At 40.1% G+C, this 20,352-nt stretch overlaps 1 protein-coding gene and 1 long non-coding RNA gene across 5 annotated transcripts; one reads left to right on the top strand and one right to left on the bottom strand.

Annotated features, from left to right (window-relative positions):
• Positions 1-575: 575 nt before the first annotated feature.
• Positions 576-6,576, bottom strand: LOC146712562 (stonustoxin subunit beta-like). Of its 4 annotated transcripts, none has more exons than XR_014919044.1 (5): positions 6,499-6,562; positions 4,990-5,228; positions 4,306-4,357; positions 1,832-3,951; positions 576-1,665 (listed from the first exon to the last, which is right to left on the bottom strand). XR_014919044.1 is itself a non-coding variant. In XM_085452200.1 (5 exons), exons 2-5 carry the CDS (start codon positions 5,222-5,224, stop codon positions 1,124-1,126), a joined length of 876 nt encoding a protein of 291 aa, XP_085308326.1. In that variant the 5' UTR covers positions 5,225-5,228; positions 6,516-6,576; the 3' UTR covers positions 576-1,123. The 4 variants fall into 4 exon arrangements, 3 of the variants coding, with proteins under 3 accessions (XP_085308326.1, XP_085308325.1, XP_085308324.1); XM_085452200.1 differs by having other exon boundaries at positions 1,832-1,878; positions 6,516-6,576; XM_085452199.1 differs by having other exon boundaries at positions 1,832-1,878; positions 4,990-5,255.
• A 9,428-nt stretch (positions 6,577-16,004) lies between these two features.
• On the top strand, positions 16,005-17,186 carry LOC146712561 (uncharacterized). The gene is made up of 2 exons (XR_014919077.1): positions 16,005-16,343; positions 16,939-17,186. It is a non-coding gene; the product is annotated as an uncharacterized LOC146712561 (long non-coding RNA).
• Positions 17,187-20,352: the final 3,166 nt, after the last annotated feature.

Below are 20,352 nucleotides of genomic sequence, written 5' to 3'. Positions count from 1 at the left end.
GCCCGTTCAGCAGTCTGTCTCAGCTGGGTGGTCCGAGGGGCCACTAGAGCCTTCTATCTCCACTGGAGAGTCCGAGGGACTGCTCCACCTTCTGTCTCCGCTGGATGGTACGAGGGACTGCTTCAGCCTTCGTTTGCCTACGCTGCAGCCTGCTTCCACTGGAGGTCAGATGAGCCCATCCAGCACCATCCTTGCCTGGTCCAGCCTCGTCTGGTCCTGCCTTGTCTTGTCCGGCAGTTGCTACACCGCCGTTAGGTCCCGCTCGGCCTGTACCACCTCACCTTTGCCGGCCGCTCTCTAGGCCCCTAGCTGGACATTGTTACTGTGAAAGGCGGCCTCCTGAACGAGTTCGTTGCTGCGGTTGGCTTCGTGGTCGGCTTCGCGGTCGGCCTCCGGATCTGCTCTGTCACCACCACTGCTTTCCGTGTGGTTTGTTCCCGTACCTGGTTGGTCTTTTTTTCTCCGCCGCTGCATTCCGCGGTGGAGTTTTTATATATATATCTATATATCTAAAGACATTGTGTCTTTTTGTCAAAAGACATTCAGAAAGAAGACACAAGACTAGTTTCAATTGGTAAATTCAGTCTTTCTTATTTATTAGTTGATGATGATACTCCCAGACAATCATTTTATCGTTATAACTGCATTAAAATCCATTGAGCCAATATTTGCAGCTTCTATGGCAAAAGTGTTTATAAATGATGAGCTTCCAACAATAAGTTAAACATATGATGAGTTTGGAAAAATCCCATTAAAAAAGTCCCATTAATCAAACATTTGGATTAATTTTCATGAGCTCAGACTTGTTGAAAATCCAGAGGAGCTGGAACTGTGTGAACTGAGCTTCAGAGAAACACAACATACTGATATTCACTGTGAAGCTTTGAGTGGAAAAAATATAGAAAAACAACATGTGGGCCTGGAACAATAGTAGCTTGCATCTTTAAAAGACTGAAGAGGAAGAAGTTTACAAGAAATCATTTAGAACAGTTTCAAACATCAACTGATTGAATCTATGAATCTGAAAACATGTTTCTGAGTGAAAGAGACAGACATGTACAGACTGAACTATCTTTTCAACAACTGTTACAGTGTTTCTCTAACAGGAGGGCACTCTTTACACTCAACTCAACAGAAGCACTGATGAACCATATTCAACTGCAAACCCAGGATAAAGAGTTTCAGTGAATGTGGTGTTGAAGGTGTAGACGTGGATCAGAGTGTCAGAGAAGACTCTGTAGAAGGACAGAGTGCCAGCAGGACAGTCCACATACACTGCTGCTCTGTTAGAGGAAGAGGAAGAGGAGGAGGAGGAGGAAACAGAGGTTAATCTGTTATTGTGAACTACACCTTGAGTGTCATCATTAGAGCAGATCAGACACCAGGAAAGCTCATTCCCTCCAAACGTAGAGTCCATACTGATTCCTTTCCTTTTGATTCTTCCGTAACTAACTGATACATGCACCTCTCCTTTCCATTCAACCTCCCAGTAACAGCGACCAGTCAGACCATTTCTACACAGCAGTTGAGGATCACCATCAAATCTGTCTGGATGATCAGGATATGACTGAACCTCATCAAATGTACATGTCACCCTTCTGTTGTTGTCAGACAGTTTGAGGTATTTTTGTGCTGTCATTGTGTCGATTGTAAGTTGACAGGAATCTGATGAGAGAACAAACACAATCCAGCTGTAGTTATTGATCCATCATCACTTGACACTTTGATGATGACTCCTGACATCAGAGATGTGAATGAGTGATGTGACAGTTTGAAGATGGTTGAATGTGTGCTGCTTTGTTTTCATGACTCCCATTAAAAACACACTTACACTTCCTTAGACTTTGTCTGAGCGATAGGACTCCAGCAGGCTCCACCCTGAAAGGAGGAGGGGGGTCAAACCAGCACAGTCTCTTTCAGCATGCACACATGGACATTACATGGCTTTCATACACATACTGTTAGACACCGATAAAGGAACAGTCCAACATTTTCACAAATACACTTCAATCCATATGTGGCTCAAACTGCTAATGATCTGCACTCAGTACAACACTGTATTGAATGAAATATAACTGATTCAAACTGTCACCTTCATTATTTTTATATTCCTCTTCTGTTTAGCTGGAAAGGATACCTCCCTGCCTTTGATTTTATTAATGACCTTTCATAGTTTCCTGTAGCATCCAGCGATCTGAAATGTGTTTCATGCTTTCTAACATACACTATAAACTCAAAACGTAAACTCAAAAGTTTTAGAACACCCTTTTCTACATATTTATTGCAGTTTAAGTCCTGTTAAGCACCCACACCCCAAAAATTAGGGGAAAAGGGAGGAGATCGCATTTAATCCATCATAACACGGGTTTAGAAGTATAAGTCCAAACATGTGTGGTATCCAAAGAAACAACGAAAACAAGTGATGATTAAAAGAGCAGTTATGTAAAAGTCCACTAAACAAACAACTGAACCAGAAATTCTCATGTAACCAGCTAAAGAAAGGCTAGCTAGCCTTCAGAGCTATCACAGATTCCAAATACCAATGTTCATCATGCTCAGACCATAATTCACTGAAAGAGCTGCAAAGGAAGACCACAAAATCACATAGCGGTTCAAATGCACTAAGACAGAAGTTGGCTTACCATCCTGAGTTTTCTTTTTTCCATTATTTCTGCGGTAGCCAGTAGCCCTGTGATATCAGCAGCTACCATGGCTAACTGGGCACATCAGAGCCACCTCTGTCCAAAACCATCATTTTCGACCCTACTACAGACACGTCACTGGACAGACGGCGCATGCTGTAAATCTGGGCCCATGTGGGGTTTGGCTGCAACTTCTGATTGGTTGGAGTTAAGTGAACATGGCATTGTTACAGTGATTCTATTTGCTCAAACGATTAAAAACAGGTGTTAACAATGCCAAAAAGTTTCAGCCTCTCAAAGTTTAAAAGGCCAGACGCCATTTAAACTACATGTGTACTACATGTGTGTGGCAGAAAGGGCCAGTAGCCTGTGAATATGTGGTTAATTCTTCAGAAGAGTTCTCTCAGGAGATTAGAAAGAAAATCGTAGACAAGCATGTTAAAGGTAAAGGCTATAAGACCATCTCCAAGCACCTAGATATTCCTGTGACTACAGTTACACATGTCATTCAGAAATTTAAGATCCATGGGATTATAGCCAATGTCCCTGGACGTGGCCGCAGGAGGAAAATTGATGACAGATCAAAGAGACTGATAATCTGAATGGTAACAAAAGAGCCCAGAAAGACTTCTAAAGAGATCCAAGCTGAACTTCAAGCTCAAGGAACATTAGTGTCAGACCATCCGTCGTAGTTTGAGCTAAAGAGGGCTACATGGGAGATGACCAAGGAGGACACCATTGTTGAAAACAAATCATACAAAGCCAGACTGGAATATGCCAAACTACATGTTGACAAGCAGCAAAGCTTCTGGGAGAATGTCCTATGGACAGATGAGACCAAAATTTAACTTTTTGCCAAGGTACATCAGCTCTATGTTCACAGACGGAAAAATGAAGCATATCAAGAAAAGAATGCTGTCCCAACTGTGAAACACGGGGGAGGCTCGGTTATGTTCTGGGGCTTCGTTGCTGCATCTGGTACAGGTTGTCTTGAATCTGTGCGGGGTACAATGAAATCTCAAGATTATCAAGGGATTCTAGAGAGAAATGTGCTGGCCAGTGTTAGAAAGCTTGGTCTCAGTCACAGGTCATGGGTCTTACAACAGGACAATGACCCAAAACACAGCTTAAAACACTCAAAAATAGCTAAAAGGAAAACATTGGACTATTTTAAAGTGGCCTTCTATGAGCCCTGACCTCCATCCTATTGAGCATCTTTGGAAACAGCTGAAACATGCAGTCTGGAAAAGGCATCCTTCAAACCGGAAACAACTGGAGCAGTTTGCTCATGAGTCGGCCAAAATACCTGCTGAGAGGTGCAGAAGTCTCCGTTACAGGAATCGTTTGAATGCAGTGATTGCCTCAAAAGGTTGTACAACAAAATATTAAGTTGTAGGTAATATCATTTTTGTCCAGGCCTGTTTCATGCATTTATCTTTTTTAAATAATTCAGTTGAAGCTTGGTTGAAAAGCAATGTCTGACTTTCATTGGTTAACATTCATAGAATTTGTATTTATTATTACTTTTGTCAGATTAAAGTTATTTCTGTGACCATTGTGAGTTTTCCTTTCATTGAATGAAGGGTACCGACCATTTTGTCCACGTCTTTATCTGAAAGGTTTATTGAGTGACAGACAAAATGGATTTTTGAACTTTACTTACAGTTTCTGGGTTACTTCACTGCCCTGAGCGAGACCACTATTCGGCACTCTTCCTTAATTTTTCAATTTATAGAGAGGAAAACATTGAGTCAGTGGGCAACAACTCCAAAATGTACTTCAATTGAATTGCTATCTATGTACAGCACAGAGACCTGCAGTAGTAACTACCTGTTTTATAACTTTATTTAAGCTCAATAATAAAAGTAGACAAAGTAAAAACATAACATTGGGTGTAGCGTGTTTTCCACGAAAGTCAGTTCATGAAAATGAAATGAAAAGATGAAAGCAAGATGAATTGCTTAAATATCAATAAATCAAAGGTGTTAATTTCTTCATGCAATTTTTGGAGAGGTAAAGGTAAAACAGGCATAACAGGATAATCTTTTTAGAAATTTTATTATTTAATGTATTAATAGTTTGGCTGGACAATTAACAAATTAATGGCATGCTATTTATTAAGGGAGTAACTGGGAAGAAAAATAAATAAATAAAAATATTAACTAACCTGAATCGCTAAAAAAAAAAAACTAACAAAAAAATATCTTTAGGATATTTCCTCTAAGTAATTTGAGGAGAAACGTGAGAAATTTAAAAACATAAAGTGACACAACCTGACTCTCAACATGCTTAATAAAATAAACCTTTGTATTTATTTTGTTGTTTTCATGTCTTTTTTTTCACTTACTATTATTCATCATCATAATAATCAACGTTGCCACCTCCACTGCATGGTCTGAATAGCTCTGTATCATCACATCTACCGTTTTCAGCCTGTCTGCATTCTCCAGACGACTCTTTTTGATAGTCTGGAAATCACCTACAGGTTCATTCTGCAGGTAAAAGTGGAAACGTTTCAGCTGTTCCTCTCCCAGATCATCCAGCATTTCCAGGAGTTGCAATGGAACAGACTTCGCCATCATTGATCTGTAAAATACGAGAGGGCATTTTCATCTGAAAGAACAAGAGATTATCCATTAACTGTGGATACAGGAGGAAAGACTGAGTTTTTGTCCCAGTCACTGGACCAGCTCTTTATTCTCTCAAGGATAATTGGGTGCATGTGAGTTTCACCAACCATGAGGTCATGTGTTTTGTGGACTTTTCGCCGCATTGCTGGCAAAAAGTCCGACTAGTTCCCAGTGGGTGATGGACTCCATCAGTGTTGCCCTATGTCACTGATTCTCTTATTAATAGACAGAATTTCTAGGTGTAGCCAAGTGGCAGAAGGTTTCCACTGGGGTGGTCTTAGAATCTCATCTCTGCTTTTCACAGTTAGTGTGGTTCTGTTGGCTTCTTCAGGTGGTGGCCTTCACCTCTCATTTGCAATGGAAATGAGATTCAGCACCCGAAATGGTGAAATACCCACTTTGGGGTGAGTTACTACCCCAAGTGGAGGAATTTAAGTGTCTCAAGTCTTGTTTACGAGTGAGGCGAGGACACGGGAGATCGGCAGATGGATTGGTGCTGAGTATCTGAGTGACCCAGCCATCTGAGAGAAGAGGGAGTGAGAGGATTTTTCCACACCGTGTTGGTATTCTCAAAAAGCCTGAGAATCCTCTCAGAGAGCTCTGAGCTTAGCCTCCAAATATCAGGAAGGATAGGAAGGAAGCTTAGGAGGTTCAGGAACATGATAAGAGCTGAGTTTTTTTGACATGTTTTTAACTGCCTGACTGTCTGACTCACACCTGAAAAATGAGGCTGTGTCTCATCTGGGCCTATGAGTGTGGAGCAACTTTGTCTTTCTTTTCAGATTTTCAGAGGCTATTACTGCAGTTTGTTGTCTGATTCTTTGATGCGATTCAAACAGGAGTACAAATGGATTCTATGATCAATCAAGGAAATATGAAGTTTACAACCCGACTGCAATCAAACACATTACAACTAACATTCATGTCATTTTAATTTTAAAGGACTGACAGGAAACATTTGGACACTGATGTATGTGATTTAATGGTGAGACAATGTTTTCATTCCAAGAAATAAAAAGGCACAGTTTGTTTATGAAGTTATCAATCAAACATGAACTGTTTATAAAGCTGTTTGTTTCAACTCAATCAGTAATTTAGAATCATGTGGATTTGTCTTCAAACACAACAGTGATCAAAGTTTATCCTGAACTAAGAGCTGAACATCAGGTCCAAACATCACAGAAATAAAGAGTCAAACTGTTAAAGGAGGAAAAAAGCAAACTTACAGTTTCTTCACACATACCAACAACAAGATCCACTCCACACCTAGGCACTAAACACAGACACACAGGTGAGCTGCTTCCTGGAAGGAGGCGGGACTCCACCTGAAGAGTGTGAGAGGGCGACACCTTCATGTGCTGATTTACAAATATGTTGTCTGACTGCTCAGACTGGCTCAGAGTGAACAAACTCATCACAGCTCGTCTCTGACACTTCAAACTATAAAAGTATGGAGGGCCACAAGAGCCACGCTAAAAAAAACATATGCATACAGCTTGTGTCACTCAAGAATGCAAGCTTGATCGATGACCTTTTGACCTGGGTGGGCCATTTATATGGATACACCGTAATAACATGGGAATGGTTGGTGATATTAAAGTCCTGTTTGTGGCACATTAGTATATGTGAGGGGCAAACTCCTCAAGATGGGCGGTGACCATGGTGGCCATTTAGAAGTCGGCCATCTTGGATACAACTTTTGTTTTTTCAATAGGAAGAGGGCCATGTGACACATCACACTTATTGGTAATGTCACAAGAACAACAATGGTGTGCTTGGTTTCAACGACCCAACTGTGGCCTGTCATTAAAATGTAAAAACTGGTGTATACTCTCATTGAAATATGTCAATAAAAGCTCATCTCTGCTCTCAGGGAGAATATATAACAGCAAGAGGTTTCAGCTCTGACTCGGTGTGGGCTCTACTTTCTTCTACTTTTAACAGAAAATGTCAACTATTGTATTAAGTGACGTCATCTTCATTCTAACCTGCTACTCACACACTGCACCACCGTAAAGAAAATATTTATACTGTAAAAATCAAAAATCAAAAACATGTCATTAATTAATTCAAGGTGATCTATTTCTTTTTTTTTATTCCCACTGAAGCTTCTGTTGTGAATATCTGATAAACAACAGGGGTCCTGCAGGTTCACTGTGACCCAAACTCCACACTCAGTGAACATCACCTCACTGTTACAGGATACAACATCCACAGCAGCAGGAAGTTTCTCCAGGGTTCAGAGGTCGCTCATCAGAGGAAGGTTCACAGGTGTGTGTGAAATGGACTATTGCGATTGGTCTAACCTGTGAAAATGTGATAAATGTTCACTTCTTATAGTGAAGGAAATCACATTTTTCAACCTTTTCATTTAAAAATATATTTTGAGTTAATAACAAATGTTAACAGAGGAAGGATTTTACTGACTGATCATTACAGTCGCAGCTTTCTGTGTGTGTGAGGATTTCTTCAGAGCACGTGATGATCACAGTTATTACCAGTCTGGTTTAACTAGTCTGTCCCCTCACTGTTTCACAGAACAGCATCATCAAATGCTTCAGATGTTTCACAGTTTCACGAAGCTTCGCTCTAGGATTGAGCTAGTGTGTGTCTCGTGGTGGAACAATTCAAAAGCCTAACTGACCACAAAGCACGTTTCCACATAACCTATGACAACAGACTGTATGTATATTATCTGCTTTAGATAAGTGGAAGAAAATGGATGGATGGGCTATGACGTAGTCACACAAATAACAAAGCAAAGCATGTAAGCAAACCCAACAGAATAAAAGTCATACTTAGCTGGTTTTGCTGTAGAGCAGGACCGACCACAGTCACCTCGTTCAGTTTGCTGAGCATGTGTGGAAAACCTCGGCTAAGGGAAGGACACAGAGTTTGTGTTCTGGTATTCTGAGCCACAGAATCGCTGGACTCCAAAACTAAATCATCATCAGTTACTCTGACCTGCCGTCAGCAATGAGACAACTCATTCAGGTGAAACACCAGCTCCCGCTTTTACTGGCTGAGCTGATGATGTTTTCTTCTCATACTGTGGTGATGAAGACTTTGAAGAGCTCTGAGCTCTAAGAGAAAAAAAACTTGTGAAGGAGATTTTCTGTTTATGAGCATCACGAGGAGGACATTGTTCCATCCTTTAACATGCATGATGACACTTTCTGTTGGACGTCTTTGGGTTGCTGTCAATGGAAAATTGACAGTATAATCTTTTAATGATATACAGTGGGGCAAAAAAGTATTTAGTCAGCCACCGATTGTGCAAGTTCCCCCACCTAAAATGATGACAGAGGTCAGTAATTTGCACCAGAGGTACACTTCAACTGTGAGAGACAGAATGTGAAAAAAAAAATCCATGAATTCACATGGTAGGATTTGTAAAGAATTTATTCGTAAATCAGGGTGGAAAATAAGTATTTGGTCAATAACAAAAATACAACTCAATACTTTGTAACATAACCTTTGTTGGCAATAACAGAGGTCAAACGTTTACTATAGGTCTTTACCAGGTTTGCACACACAGTAGCTGGTATTTTGGCCCATTCCTCCATGCAGATCTTCTCGAGAGCAGTGATGTTTTGGGGCTGTCGCCGAGCAACACGGACTTTCAACTCCCGCCACAGATTTTCTATGGGGTTGAGGTCTGGAGACTGGCTAGGCCACTCCAGGACTTTCAAATGCTTCTTACGGAGCCACTCCTTTGTTGCCCGGGCGGTGTGTTTTGGATCATTGTCATGTTGGAAGACCCAGCCTCGTTTCATCTTCAAAGTTCTCACTGATGGAAGGAGGTTTTGGCTCAAAATCTCACGATACATGGCCCCATTCATTCTGTCCTTAACACGGATCAGTCGTCCTGTCCCCTTGGCAGAAAAACAGCCCCATAGCATGATGTTTCCACCCCCATGCTTCACAGTAGGTATGGTGTTCTTGGGATGCAACTCAGTATTCTTCTTCCTCCAAACACGACGAGTTGAGTTTATACCAAAAAGTTCTACTTTGGTTTCATCTGACCACATGACATTCTCCCAATCCTCTGCTGTATCATCCATGTGCTCTCTGGCAAACTTCAGACGGGCCTGGACATGCACTGGCTTCAGCAGCGGAACACGTCTGGCACTGCGGGATTTGATTCCCTGCCGTTGTAGTGTGTTACTGATGGTGACCTTTGTTACTTTGGTCCCAGCTCTCTGCAGGTCATTCACCAGGTCCCCCCGTGTGGTTCTGGGATCTTTGCTCACCGTTCTCATGATCATTTTGACCCCACGGGATGAGATCTTGCGTGGAGCCCCAGATCGAGGGAGATTATCAGTGGTCTTGTATGTCTTCCATTTTCTGATGATTGCTCCCACAATTGATTTTTTCACACCAAGCTGCTTGCCTATTGTAGATTCACTCTTCCCAGTCTGGTGCAGGTCTACAATACTTTTCCTGGTGTCCTTCGAAAGCTCTTTGGTCTTGGCCATGGCGGCGTTTGGAGTCTGACTGTTTGAGGCTGTGGACAGGTGTCTTTTATACAGATGATGAGTTCAAACAGGTGCCATTAATACAGGTAACGAGTGAGGGACAGAAAAGCTTCTTACAGAAGACGTTACAGGTCTGTGAGAGCCAGAGATTTTCCTTGTTTGAGGTGACCAAATACTTATTTTCCACCCTGATTTACGAATAAATTCTTTACAAATCCTACCATGTGGATTCATGGATTTTTTTTCCACATTCTGTCTCTCACAGTTGAAGTGTACCTCTGGTGCAAATTACTGACCTCTGTCATCATTTTAAGTGGGGGAACTTGCACAATCGGTGGCTGACTAAATACTTTTTTGCCCCACTGTAAGTTTACTGCATGGTATGTATATGCATGGTAGAATACTGCATGTAATCATTTGTGTTTAGAAGTATATAGTTGGTGGCATATTGAAAGAATGTCTCATCCTAGGGGGTCTGTAACACTCCAAGGTGTTCTAGCGTTCACCCCCACATCCTGGGAGCATGGGAAGAGGTCGTACCTTGTTTTATTGTTTTACGGTAGGATTATTATTATTTTTTTTATTTAGCCTTTATTTAACCAGGAATGTCCCGTTGAGATCAAAAACCTCTTTTTCAAGGGAGTCCTGGCCAAGAGGCAGCACATTTCCAAACAAATACATACAAACAAACAAAGTTAAAAAATTACACAAAACAATTACACATTATTGAGGCAGCCTGTAGGCCTTTGAGTTTAGTTTTAAAAACATTTAAAGACAGCAGTTCAGTCAGTTTCCAGTCTTTCTGTAACAGGTTCCATGAAAAAGGCGCAGAGTGGACAAAGGCTTTCTTCCCCAGCTCTGTGCGGACAAGGGGAACAGACAACAGCAGCTGATCATTTGAGCGCAAGGAGTAAGAACCACTATTTGTCCTTGTGACCAAAGTACAAATATAAGGAGGCAGCAATTCAAGCATAGCTTTGTAAATAAAAGTGTACATATGCCCCTGTCTTCTAATGGCCAAAGAAAGCCATTTTACTCTTAAGTACAAGTCACAGTGATGGGTCAGATATCTACAGTTAGTAATAAACCTCAAGGAAGCATGATACATCGTGTCCAACATTAGAAGACATGAAGAAGAAGCGTTCATATACAGAATGTCACCATAATCTAACACAGATATAAAGGTTGCAGTGACAAGACGTTTTTTTACTGCAAAAGAAAAGCACTGTTTATTACGGAAGAAAAAACGAAGTTTAAGTCTCAGTTTCTTTACTAGTCTCTCTATATGTGGTTTAAAGGTGAAGGAGTCATCAATCCAGACACCAAGGCAGGGGCGGAGCGTGGGGGTGGCTTACTGGGCTTAAGCCCGGGTTGTTTTGTCAGAAGCCCGGGGTCTTTTGGAGTGTAATTTTTTCATAGTTAGATGCCTGGCTGACAACTGTATAAAACAAAAAGTACACACAATATTCGAAGCACATAGTGCACACTGTGGGAATTTACGACTGTGCGTGAATCCCCCCTGATATTGGTATGATCCGAGCTCAGGCACTAAGCGACTGAGCGAGGGGGCGGGGCAGCTGCTGCCTGGGAGTGCGCTGTTGGAGAGACGGAGCCAGCCATACTAAGGAGAGCTGAAGTTTGACCAGGTACCAAAGAAAATCATTCATACCGTACAAATAATGTAAATATGACGGTGAATCACGAAAGATTGATATGAAACTGATCACTTGACCAATATTATTTTACTTGCTCTTCAAGTGAATCAACAAATGGCGAAACAAAAAGCCGAAAAAATGCTATTTTTTTTAGAGTCTTAGCTTACGTGTGTTTATTTCATATTTTCAGTTCTTACCCTCCCCGACTAAATCGGTTTCAGTTATGTACTGAAATATAAGAATGGACATTAGAGGGTTCTTTCAAAGAAAAAACTCAGGTAAATGTTATTTTATATATTATGCTTTGTATGTTGTTCAGTATATTTCTATGCAAAACAAGAGGGGTTTCAGTACACAGCAGGATATTCACATTTGTAACCAGATATTTACATACACTTTATGGAGAAAACATAAAACATTTTTACTGTACAACATCAATTTAGAGTAAACTTTTGTTTTAGATAAATATTGATATATCTTTTGAATTAGTTAAATGTCAGAATAAAGAGACAGAGCTTTCTGTTTTTTATCACTTTGATCAAATTTTGGAGTACATGTACACTAAGTTTGTTAATTAATAAGAAACTCCAGACGATTCGATTCTGAGCTGAAGAAGCTTCTGATAGGTTCGTAGAGTCCATGTGAGTAAACTGGTGGCACAGCTGTGGATGCATATAAGGCAAAACACAGAGCCTGTTTCTGTGACATGGGAACATCAAGAGATGTTCAACCAAAACACCAGGAAAAGAACTGTGGAGCTCCATAAGTGTGGCTCAGTTTGAATACAATTTGGTGCCATTTGCAATTAAGAAATACAGATAGTTTCTCTCTTTACTCTTAAAGTTAACAAATATGTTTTTTATATTTATCAATCTAAAAAAATAAACATTTAGTCTGATTTGATGTTACAATTAAAAAAGTGTTTGTGTTTTGATCTGAAGAGTTTGTAAATATCTGTATATTTGATGATTGTCAGCACAAAGAGGGAGAGAGAGAATGAGGACAGAACAGAGATGGAACAAGAGCAGGGCCCTATTTCAGGAAGCCGGTTTAGAAAACTGAGAGTGAAAAACGATACTCAGGGTTGAGTAACCCCGAACTGTCCAGGGGCCTGTTCTTCGTACCTCGCTAAGTAAGTTAGCCGGATTTGACTGTTGACGATTTCGCGTGATCCTGGATCGTTCGGTTCCCCGAAGCCCATCCGGGACTTGCTGTCATAGCAACAGAGCCGTAAGCGTAAACCTGCTCGGGAGCAGGTTTACTTTATGTAAACAGGATTAGATCGCGGCCACTCAGGTATTTCCGCTTCATGTATACGAAAGCAACAGCGATATTTTACCACTGTTGTACCATAAATAAATAACATCAATGTAACTAAAGATAATGCAGCACTTGATCCTTTTATTGATTTCACACAGATACATACAGGTCATTTCCTAAAAAAGGGAAATGTACTATTAACATTCTATTACATGTATGTGATTATTACAGATGTAATTCAGATTTCAGAGTAGTAATTGCAATTTACTTCGTGTAATCAAGATGGGAGACCACGGCTATAAAAGCGAAGGTGGATTTGGGAAGCCTGTTGCAGCCATGTCCTGTCCGTATACGCGAGCCACCCATTGCGGAAGGTGCAAGACTGATAAGGAGAGTCCTCAGAATTCAGCGTATATTGCGGGACAGACAGGATCCTTTAGCTCAGCGCGACAGTGTGCTCATAGAGAGATATCGATTTTCCCGTGAGGGTATTATTTACTTAACCAACTTGTTGACGAGGGGGTGCAGGACCACCACCTGTCTTTTTTTTTTGCTCTGCCCCTTTTCTTGGTTGCTGTTATGAACAAACAAACAGATTATTTCAGGGTCTCTGTCCAAGAGACTAAAAGCAATATAAGTGATAAATATTACCATTCTGTAGAATACTCCTGTATTCCACTTTTACTTGTTCCCATGTTCTAGTGGGTCCTGTTGTGGCTCTAATGTGAAAGGGGATATAATATAACATAATATAATATAATGTAATATAATATTGGATAATATGGTGTGATATGATAAATCTACCCTACCACCTACTGGTGTTGGCCAGAGGGGCCGATGGCGCAATATGGCAGCCTGGCTTCTGTCCCAGGGCAGCTGTGACAGCTACCAGTGTGTGAATGTGAGAGTGAATGAATAGTGGCATTGTAAAACGCTTTGGGTGCCTTGAAGAGCGCTATATCAATCCACTCCATTATTATTATTATTATTGAATTACTTACGAGTTTGATTTGTCAGCAACTTTCTGCCAGCCCTCTCTCCTTGCTTTTGCAGCCTTTGCAGTGTTCCCTTGCGTTTTAATTAGACTCTGAAACTCCTGAAATCCCTCACTCAAGAGTTCTTGCTCTGCTGCCGAAAAATACCGAGCGCGCTCCTTCGACATTTTCGCCGACCAATCAAAGGGTTGCCGATCAATGTTTCTACTATCGATGCGTAGCCCCTGTTGGGCCACCCAGTGATCTCACATTACTTCATCCAGCTATACTAATCGTCAACAACAGGTGTGTTCGGGGAACCGGAATAGCGAGCTCAGAGTTAGCGCGATGATTTGATCTTGGATGTTTCATTTGAGCTTGGATGTAGTAAGCGACGTACGAAGAACGGGCCCCAACTCGGAATATTCGGTTTCAGAAAGGCTGATAACAAGTAGTTCAATCAACGCGGAGTTGCTTTAACCCCAAGTTAAGCGCGTGCACGAGGATACATAAAGCCCTGATTAGTGGAGCACAGATTAAGCGAGTCACCATGGAGACGGAAGGAAAGAAGGCGCGGTCAATGTATTTTACAGCGCTTGAGGCCGAAATTCTGATGGCAGCATATGCCGATAACATGCAAATTTTGCAGAAAAAAAGTAACACAGCCTCAGCTGCAAAAGAAAGGGAGCATGCATGGCAAAACATAGCCGACAGAGTCAATGCGTGAGTGTTAATATAAACATTGATCTAGGGATTTCCACCCATTTAACACGTTATTTTATTATATCTTATTTTTTATTTTATACATTTTATTTTGTGATGTGATGTGAGCGCAGGTGCAACCCAACAGGCCCCAAACGTTCCTGGCAGCAAGTAAAAATGAAATATAAAAATATAGTCCAAACAGGTAAGGTGTAATTGTATTATGAGCCATAGTGCTTGGTCTGTTTGTCCCATGTAAATCAATTGCAGTTAGAGGCTACATTAATTTTCTTTCTGTAAGCACTTATTGAAATTATCTGAGCACATTACAAGTAAATATTTGCTTACTCTCTATGCTCAAATGTGACCCGTTATAGCCACTAGAAAAAAAGCGGAGGCCCGAAAAACAGGTGGGGGTCCTCCACCACCACCACTCACAGAGCCTGGCCACTTGGCTTCCACATTTGTGATAATGTTGGCAGCATCACATATGATCTTCACAGTGCAGAGAACACAAATTAGCATCCATTACTATAATGAAATGATTTGTTAGTTTGAAATGCTACAGGGAACTATGCACCTGTACATTAATGCTGTGGAAAGACTTCCTGTTCACATAGTCTCCTTCATTTACTGAAGGAGCAATGATTGGAATGTGAGTGCCATCTGTACAGCCAATCACGCCTGGGAACCCTGAAAATAAATGTAAAATTTAAGTAGTAGTTCAAGTATCACCACATCATGAATTAAGTTTCGTTCATCCTGCTACCTGCAATTTTGTGGAATCCCTCTTTGATGAATCTTGTGGGTCTGTGACCGGGGAACACCACAGACGAGTGCAGGAGACGTTTCAGTGCAACTGTAACATTCCTGACTGCCCGACAGACGGTAGCCTTGGAAACGTGCTCAGCGTCACCAATATTATACAGAAAGCTCCCGTTTGCAAAAAACCGAAGTGCAATACAAATAATATGTACAGAACTGAGAGGATGTCCGCGATGTGTCACATGAGCAATATTAGGCCTGAGGATGTTATTCAAATAAATTGTAGATTGTGCTGAAAAACGGTAACGTTCACACAGGAAATCATCAGGAAATGATAAAATGTCCAAACGCGCTCTAATCACTCTCTCCCGGCGGAGAGCTCTGCGGAGAATTTGGGCTTCAACATCTACTGGCTCTTCAAGGAAGGAGCACGCCATGTCTGACACTTCCTACAGTCAGGTTTCCGACACAGAGGCGGAGAAAGTCAGGGTTAGTTGAAGTAAACCTGCTAGGGGGCAGGTTAGCTTCACGGAGTGTGTCGTCATAGTGACTCACTCAGGATTAATCTAAACTCGCTTTGTGAAACTGAAAACCCAGAGTTTTCGTTAACTCAGGGTATACTTACTCAGAGTTTGCACTAAACCGGCTTCCTGGAATAGGGCCCAGGTGAGACACACATGTTAGTCAAATGGTTGTTTACCAAAAGTATCACCGTATCATAGGTCCTCATGTATCTCGTACCTAGTGTTTCTTTTTAGGTTTGCTATTTTTCAAATTCTATATTTATTAAGTTATGCAGGCTTGTTTGCACAACAAGGCTAAATAATTATATAAACTTTTCTCAATCTAAATAGTTTACTTTGGTAGAATTAAAAAAATAAGTGCAGTGCAGGTCTACACAGCAAATTCAAAAGTGTTAAATTTTTTGGTGTTAATAGTCTCCTTGCAAAAGTAGAGTTAATTTTACTCTAAGCAGAGTCACATTCTTTTAATGTAACTCTGAGGTGTAAAATGATAGTAGTTAAAATCGAGTGTTAAAAATGAGTGTTTCTCTGTCAAATCTGGAGGTGTTACAATGGAAACATTAACTCTTGACCTCTTAACTCTGAACACCTACAGGGGCTATGACACCAACAGAGTAAATTCACAGACTCCGCCCCCAGCACGGCTCCAATCGAAGCTGAAGTGAAGCCGTTTCAGAACATTTGCTACATATTTGAGTTGTTTGCCCTGCTTGGTAAGTCACTTTTTCAAAGATTGTTTCAATTATTATCATGAGCTTTTACTTCTGTGGCTCTTTGGAGTTGAGACAAAGCTGTGTGAAAGGCATTAGCCATGTTGCTCGGTGATAGCATAATATTCTGTTTTAGCTAGCTGAAAGGTATTGTTTGCGGGCAAATACCACAGCCTTGAAAAAAAGCTTGCATGTGAATTTTCAGTCAAACCTTTGGTCAAATACACCTAAAACAATGTCTAGAATGTGAAATGTTGGTATAATGGTGCTACTTGAAGCCTGAAAACGATCGCCCATAAAAAAAAAAACAAAAAAACGAGCAAACAGCAGTAGCTGACGTCCTGACTGGGTTCTACGTTAGCATAGATCCCTCCAGAGTTTTGTGCACACGGTTTAGGTAAAAATGAAAAAGGTTGAGGTTTTACATTTAGTTCAGTATTACCTGTTGCCTGCGTCTTTGTCTTTTGGGAAAATACTTTACACAAGTAATGGCTCAAAGAGGATTCCTTTTTTTTTTTTTTTACTGTGCTGCAATTGTTTACTGGATTATTTGTGCCATTAATTAGTGTCAACTAATTTTTATTCGATCTCCGCACAGGATATGCTTGTGAAGATGGAATATGGGGGAGAGCAGAAGTGCGTTGAAGTTCCACAAAGTGATGAATGAAGGACATGCATATTGTATTGAAGAAATAAGTGATGAGATGCTGTTATTTGCATTTACCATGTCAGACCTTTTGATAAACAAAATTCTAATGAAAGTGAGAACATGTATACTGTTACATCTTTCAGAAAATGTTTTGAAATTGTGGTGCACAGTTCAGAATAAATGTTTTTCAAAAACCATTGCATCTTTTTAGTAAATGTTTATTTCCAAAAGAAATTTCTAGAAGTTCAGAACAGTAAAATTCCCGCTTTTTAGAATGAATTAGAAGATAACTCTTACGTAGTTAAACTAAAATACTCTTTGAGAGTTAATATATAAACTCTTAACACCAAGTGTTAAATTATCAACTCCAGACAGATTTGGTGTTTAACACTAAATCAGAGTTAACGTACCAACTCTCCAAAAAGAGTTAAATTAACACTCTCTGGTGTGGACCCATATAGACACTTTAATAGTGTTGAAATCAAATCCGACAGTGTTAATTTGGACATGATGGATTTGCTGTGTATGATGATTTTTAGTGCTACTATCATCTAGTTCTGATTCTGGTTCTGTCTTGGTTAAGTCCTCAGTAGTCCTGATTTTGAACTGTTGTAGTCCTGTTTTAATTCCGGATCAGTTTTGGGTCTGGTTGAATTGGGGTTAGTCCTCGTGTCTTGATACAGGCCTGACTTTGTTCTGCCTCGCTGCTTAATTAAAAAACTAGTTTAAGGTGTCCTGCATATGTGATATATATTTTTCCCTATATGAAGTCATTCTTTTTTGAACAAAACTCAAAACAGAGCCTATTAATCTTTCAGTCATTTCTACCCCCCCCCCCCCCAAAAAAAAAAAAAAATCCCATATGCATACTACCCTTTAGGGCTAAGCCCCGGGTGTTTCAAATGTCTGGCTCCGCCTCTGCACCAAGGTATTTATATTCATGAACTATCTCTATGACATTTCCTTCAAGGGTGGACACCACTGGAATAGGCTCCGGGACCTTCTTTGACTTAGAAAACAACATTAGCTTAGTCTTGTCAGCATTGAGAACTAATTTTAGCTGGATAAGTGAATGCTGGAAAGCAACAAAGGCTTTCTGTAGGGTTTCAATGGCCTGAGCAAGAGATGATCCATAACAGTAAATAACTGTCGTCAGCATAAAAATGCAAATTTGTGTCTGAGACATTTTGACCCAAGTCATTGATATATAAAAGGAACAGAAGGGGACCCAAAACTGAGCCCTGTGCCACCCCCTTGTGGACAGCAACAAATTTAGAACAAAGACCTTCAAGTTTAATGCACTGGGTTCTATTTTTCAGATAATTTGAGAACCACGCTAATGCATGTTCTGACAATCCAAGGCTGAGCAGTCTGTTTTTTAGGACAGCATGATCAACAGTGTCAAAAGCTTTTGAGAGGTCAATAAAGAGTGACGCACAGTACAATTTCTTATCAAGTGCCACTATAATATCATTTATCACTTTCATAGTGGCAGTGTTAGTACTGTGTTTTTTCCTGAAGCCTGACTGAAATTTGGAGACAATATCATTAGAGTACAAAAACTCTTTCAGCTGGTCACAAACTAGAGATTCCAGGATTTTGGATAAAACACACAAATTTGATATTGGCCTATAATTAGTCAACACTGATGGATCACCTCCTTTCAATAAAGGCAAAACAAAAGCTGATTTCCAAACCGATGGAATTTCTTTGGTTTTAATTGAAAAATTAAATAGAATTGAGAGTGGTTCTGCAATAAAATCAGCTGCCAACTTCAAAAAATAAGGTTCCATCAAGTCTGGACCAGGAGGTTTTCTGTGGTCCAAAGCCTTTAAAGCTTTATGCACTTCATAAACACTAAAAGGTACAAAGTTAAAACGGTCTCCAGAAAACATAGAGAGTTCTGGGCAAGAATTTGTTTAAAAAGTTTCTGCAGAATCAAACAAGGAACCCACTGATAGAAAATGTTCATTAAAACAATTCAAAATTTCAGTTTTATCATTAATTGAGACTGAATCTTTTACAACAGATTTAGGAAAGGTTTGAGTCATTTTATTAGCAGAAAAAGACTTGATTACTTTCCAAAATTTCTGTGCATCGTTGAGGTTCTCAGTGGTGACAGACAAAAAGTATTCAGATTTGGCCTTTTTAATAAGAGAAGTGCATTTATTTCTAAGCTGTTTGAAAACAGACCAATCAGTGGAAGTATCTGTTTGTATCGCCTTGTCCCATGCTCTATTACGCTTGTGTATGCTATCTGCGAGTGTCTGCGAAAACCAGGGATTTTCTCGACCTTTAATTCTAACTTTCCGTAAGGGGGCATGTTTATTAACAATTCCCATAAAACTTTCCTTAAAATATGTCCAAGCTAGCTCTACATCTGGTAATAGTCCGATTTTTTCCCAATCAACTACTGACAAATCATGATGAAAAGCCTGTTCATTAAATTGTTTAAGATTCCTTTTGCACACTATGGGTGGCTTACATTTTGGAATTTTAGCATTTCTACAAACAGCAACAACACAGTGATCACTTAGGTCATTACAGAAGACACCAAGCGAAGAGAATTTATGAGGTACATTTGTTAAAACCAAATCAATTAATGTGGACTTTTCAGGGCATTTAAGATTTGGCCTGGTAGGAAGATAGACTAGCTGGGTAAGATTAATTGAATCGCAAAATTCTTTAAATTCACCAGAAGTTGCATTTAACCAGTCCCAGTTCAAATCTCCAGCCATTAGTAGTTCTGTGTAATTTAATTTAGCCAAAAGGTGCTTTAATGAAGATAATGCCTCTTTTGAAGCAGATGGGGGCCTGTAACACCCAGCAATGGTTATTGAAAGAGTATTAGCAATATCTACATTCAAGGCCAAAAACTCCATTTGTTTGCATATTGATTGGGACAGAACAATCGAAGCATTAAATCTTGATTTGACATAAATAGCTACACCGCCTCCTTTTTTTGACCTATCAGTGCGATATACATTGTACCCATATATGTTAATGTCTTCATTAGTAATAGATTTAGTTAACCAAGTTTCAGAAATTATAACAACATCTGCATCTGTAGATTTAACCCAAATTTTGACCATGTCCATCTTCGGTAGTAGGCTGCGCACATTAAGATGAATATATTTGACACCAGACATTGTTTTAAAATCAGAAGGAGTCTGGGAATATTGCAGTTCAGGGCCAGGATTTGGTTGCACATTTCCTGACAAAAGTAAAAGCAAGACAATCAACAACCTCTGTTTCGCCTTTGATTTGGGTTCAATGCTTTGATATGTTGAACCCAAGCTGAAACCTCCATTAAATGGGCAAATGAAATAAGTATGCAAGGCCAGAATAGACTGAAGTTTAGGT

This window comes from Copadichromis virginalis, linkage group LG3 (assembly GCF_057382275.1).
Source record: "Copadichromis virginalis isolate Kocher_CV1m ecotype Utaka linkage group LG3, C_Virginalis_male_GT1.1, whole genome shotgun sequence".
Lineage (NCBI taxonomy): Eukaryota > Metazoa > Chordata > Actinopteri > Cichliformes > Cichlidae > Copadichromis > Copadichromis virginalis.
Note: the sequence above shows the minus strand (reverse complement) of the source record. Positions and strands in the feature narration are given on the sequence as shown.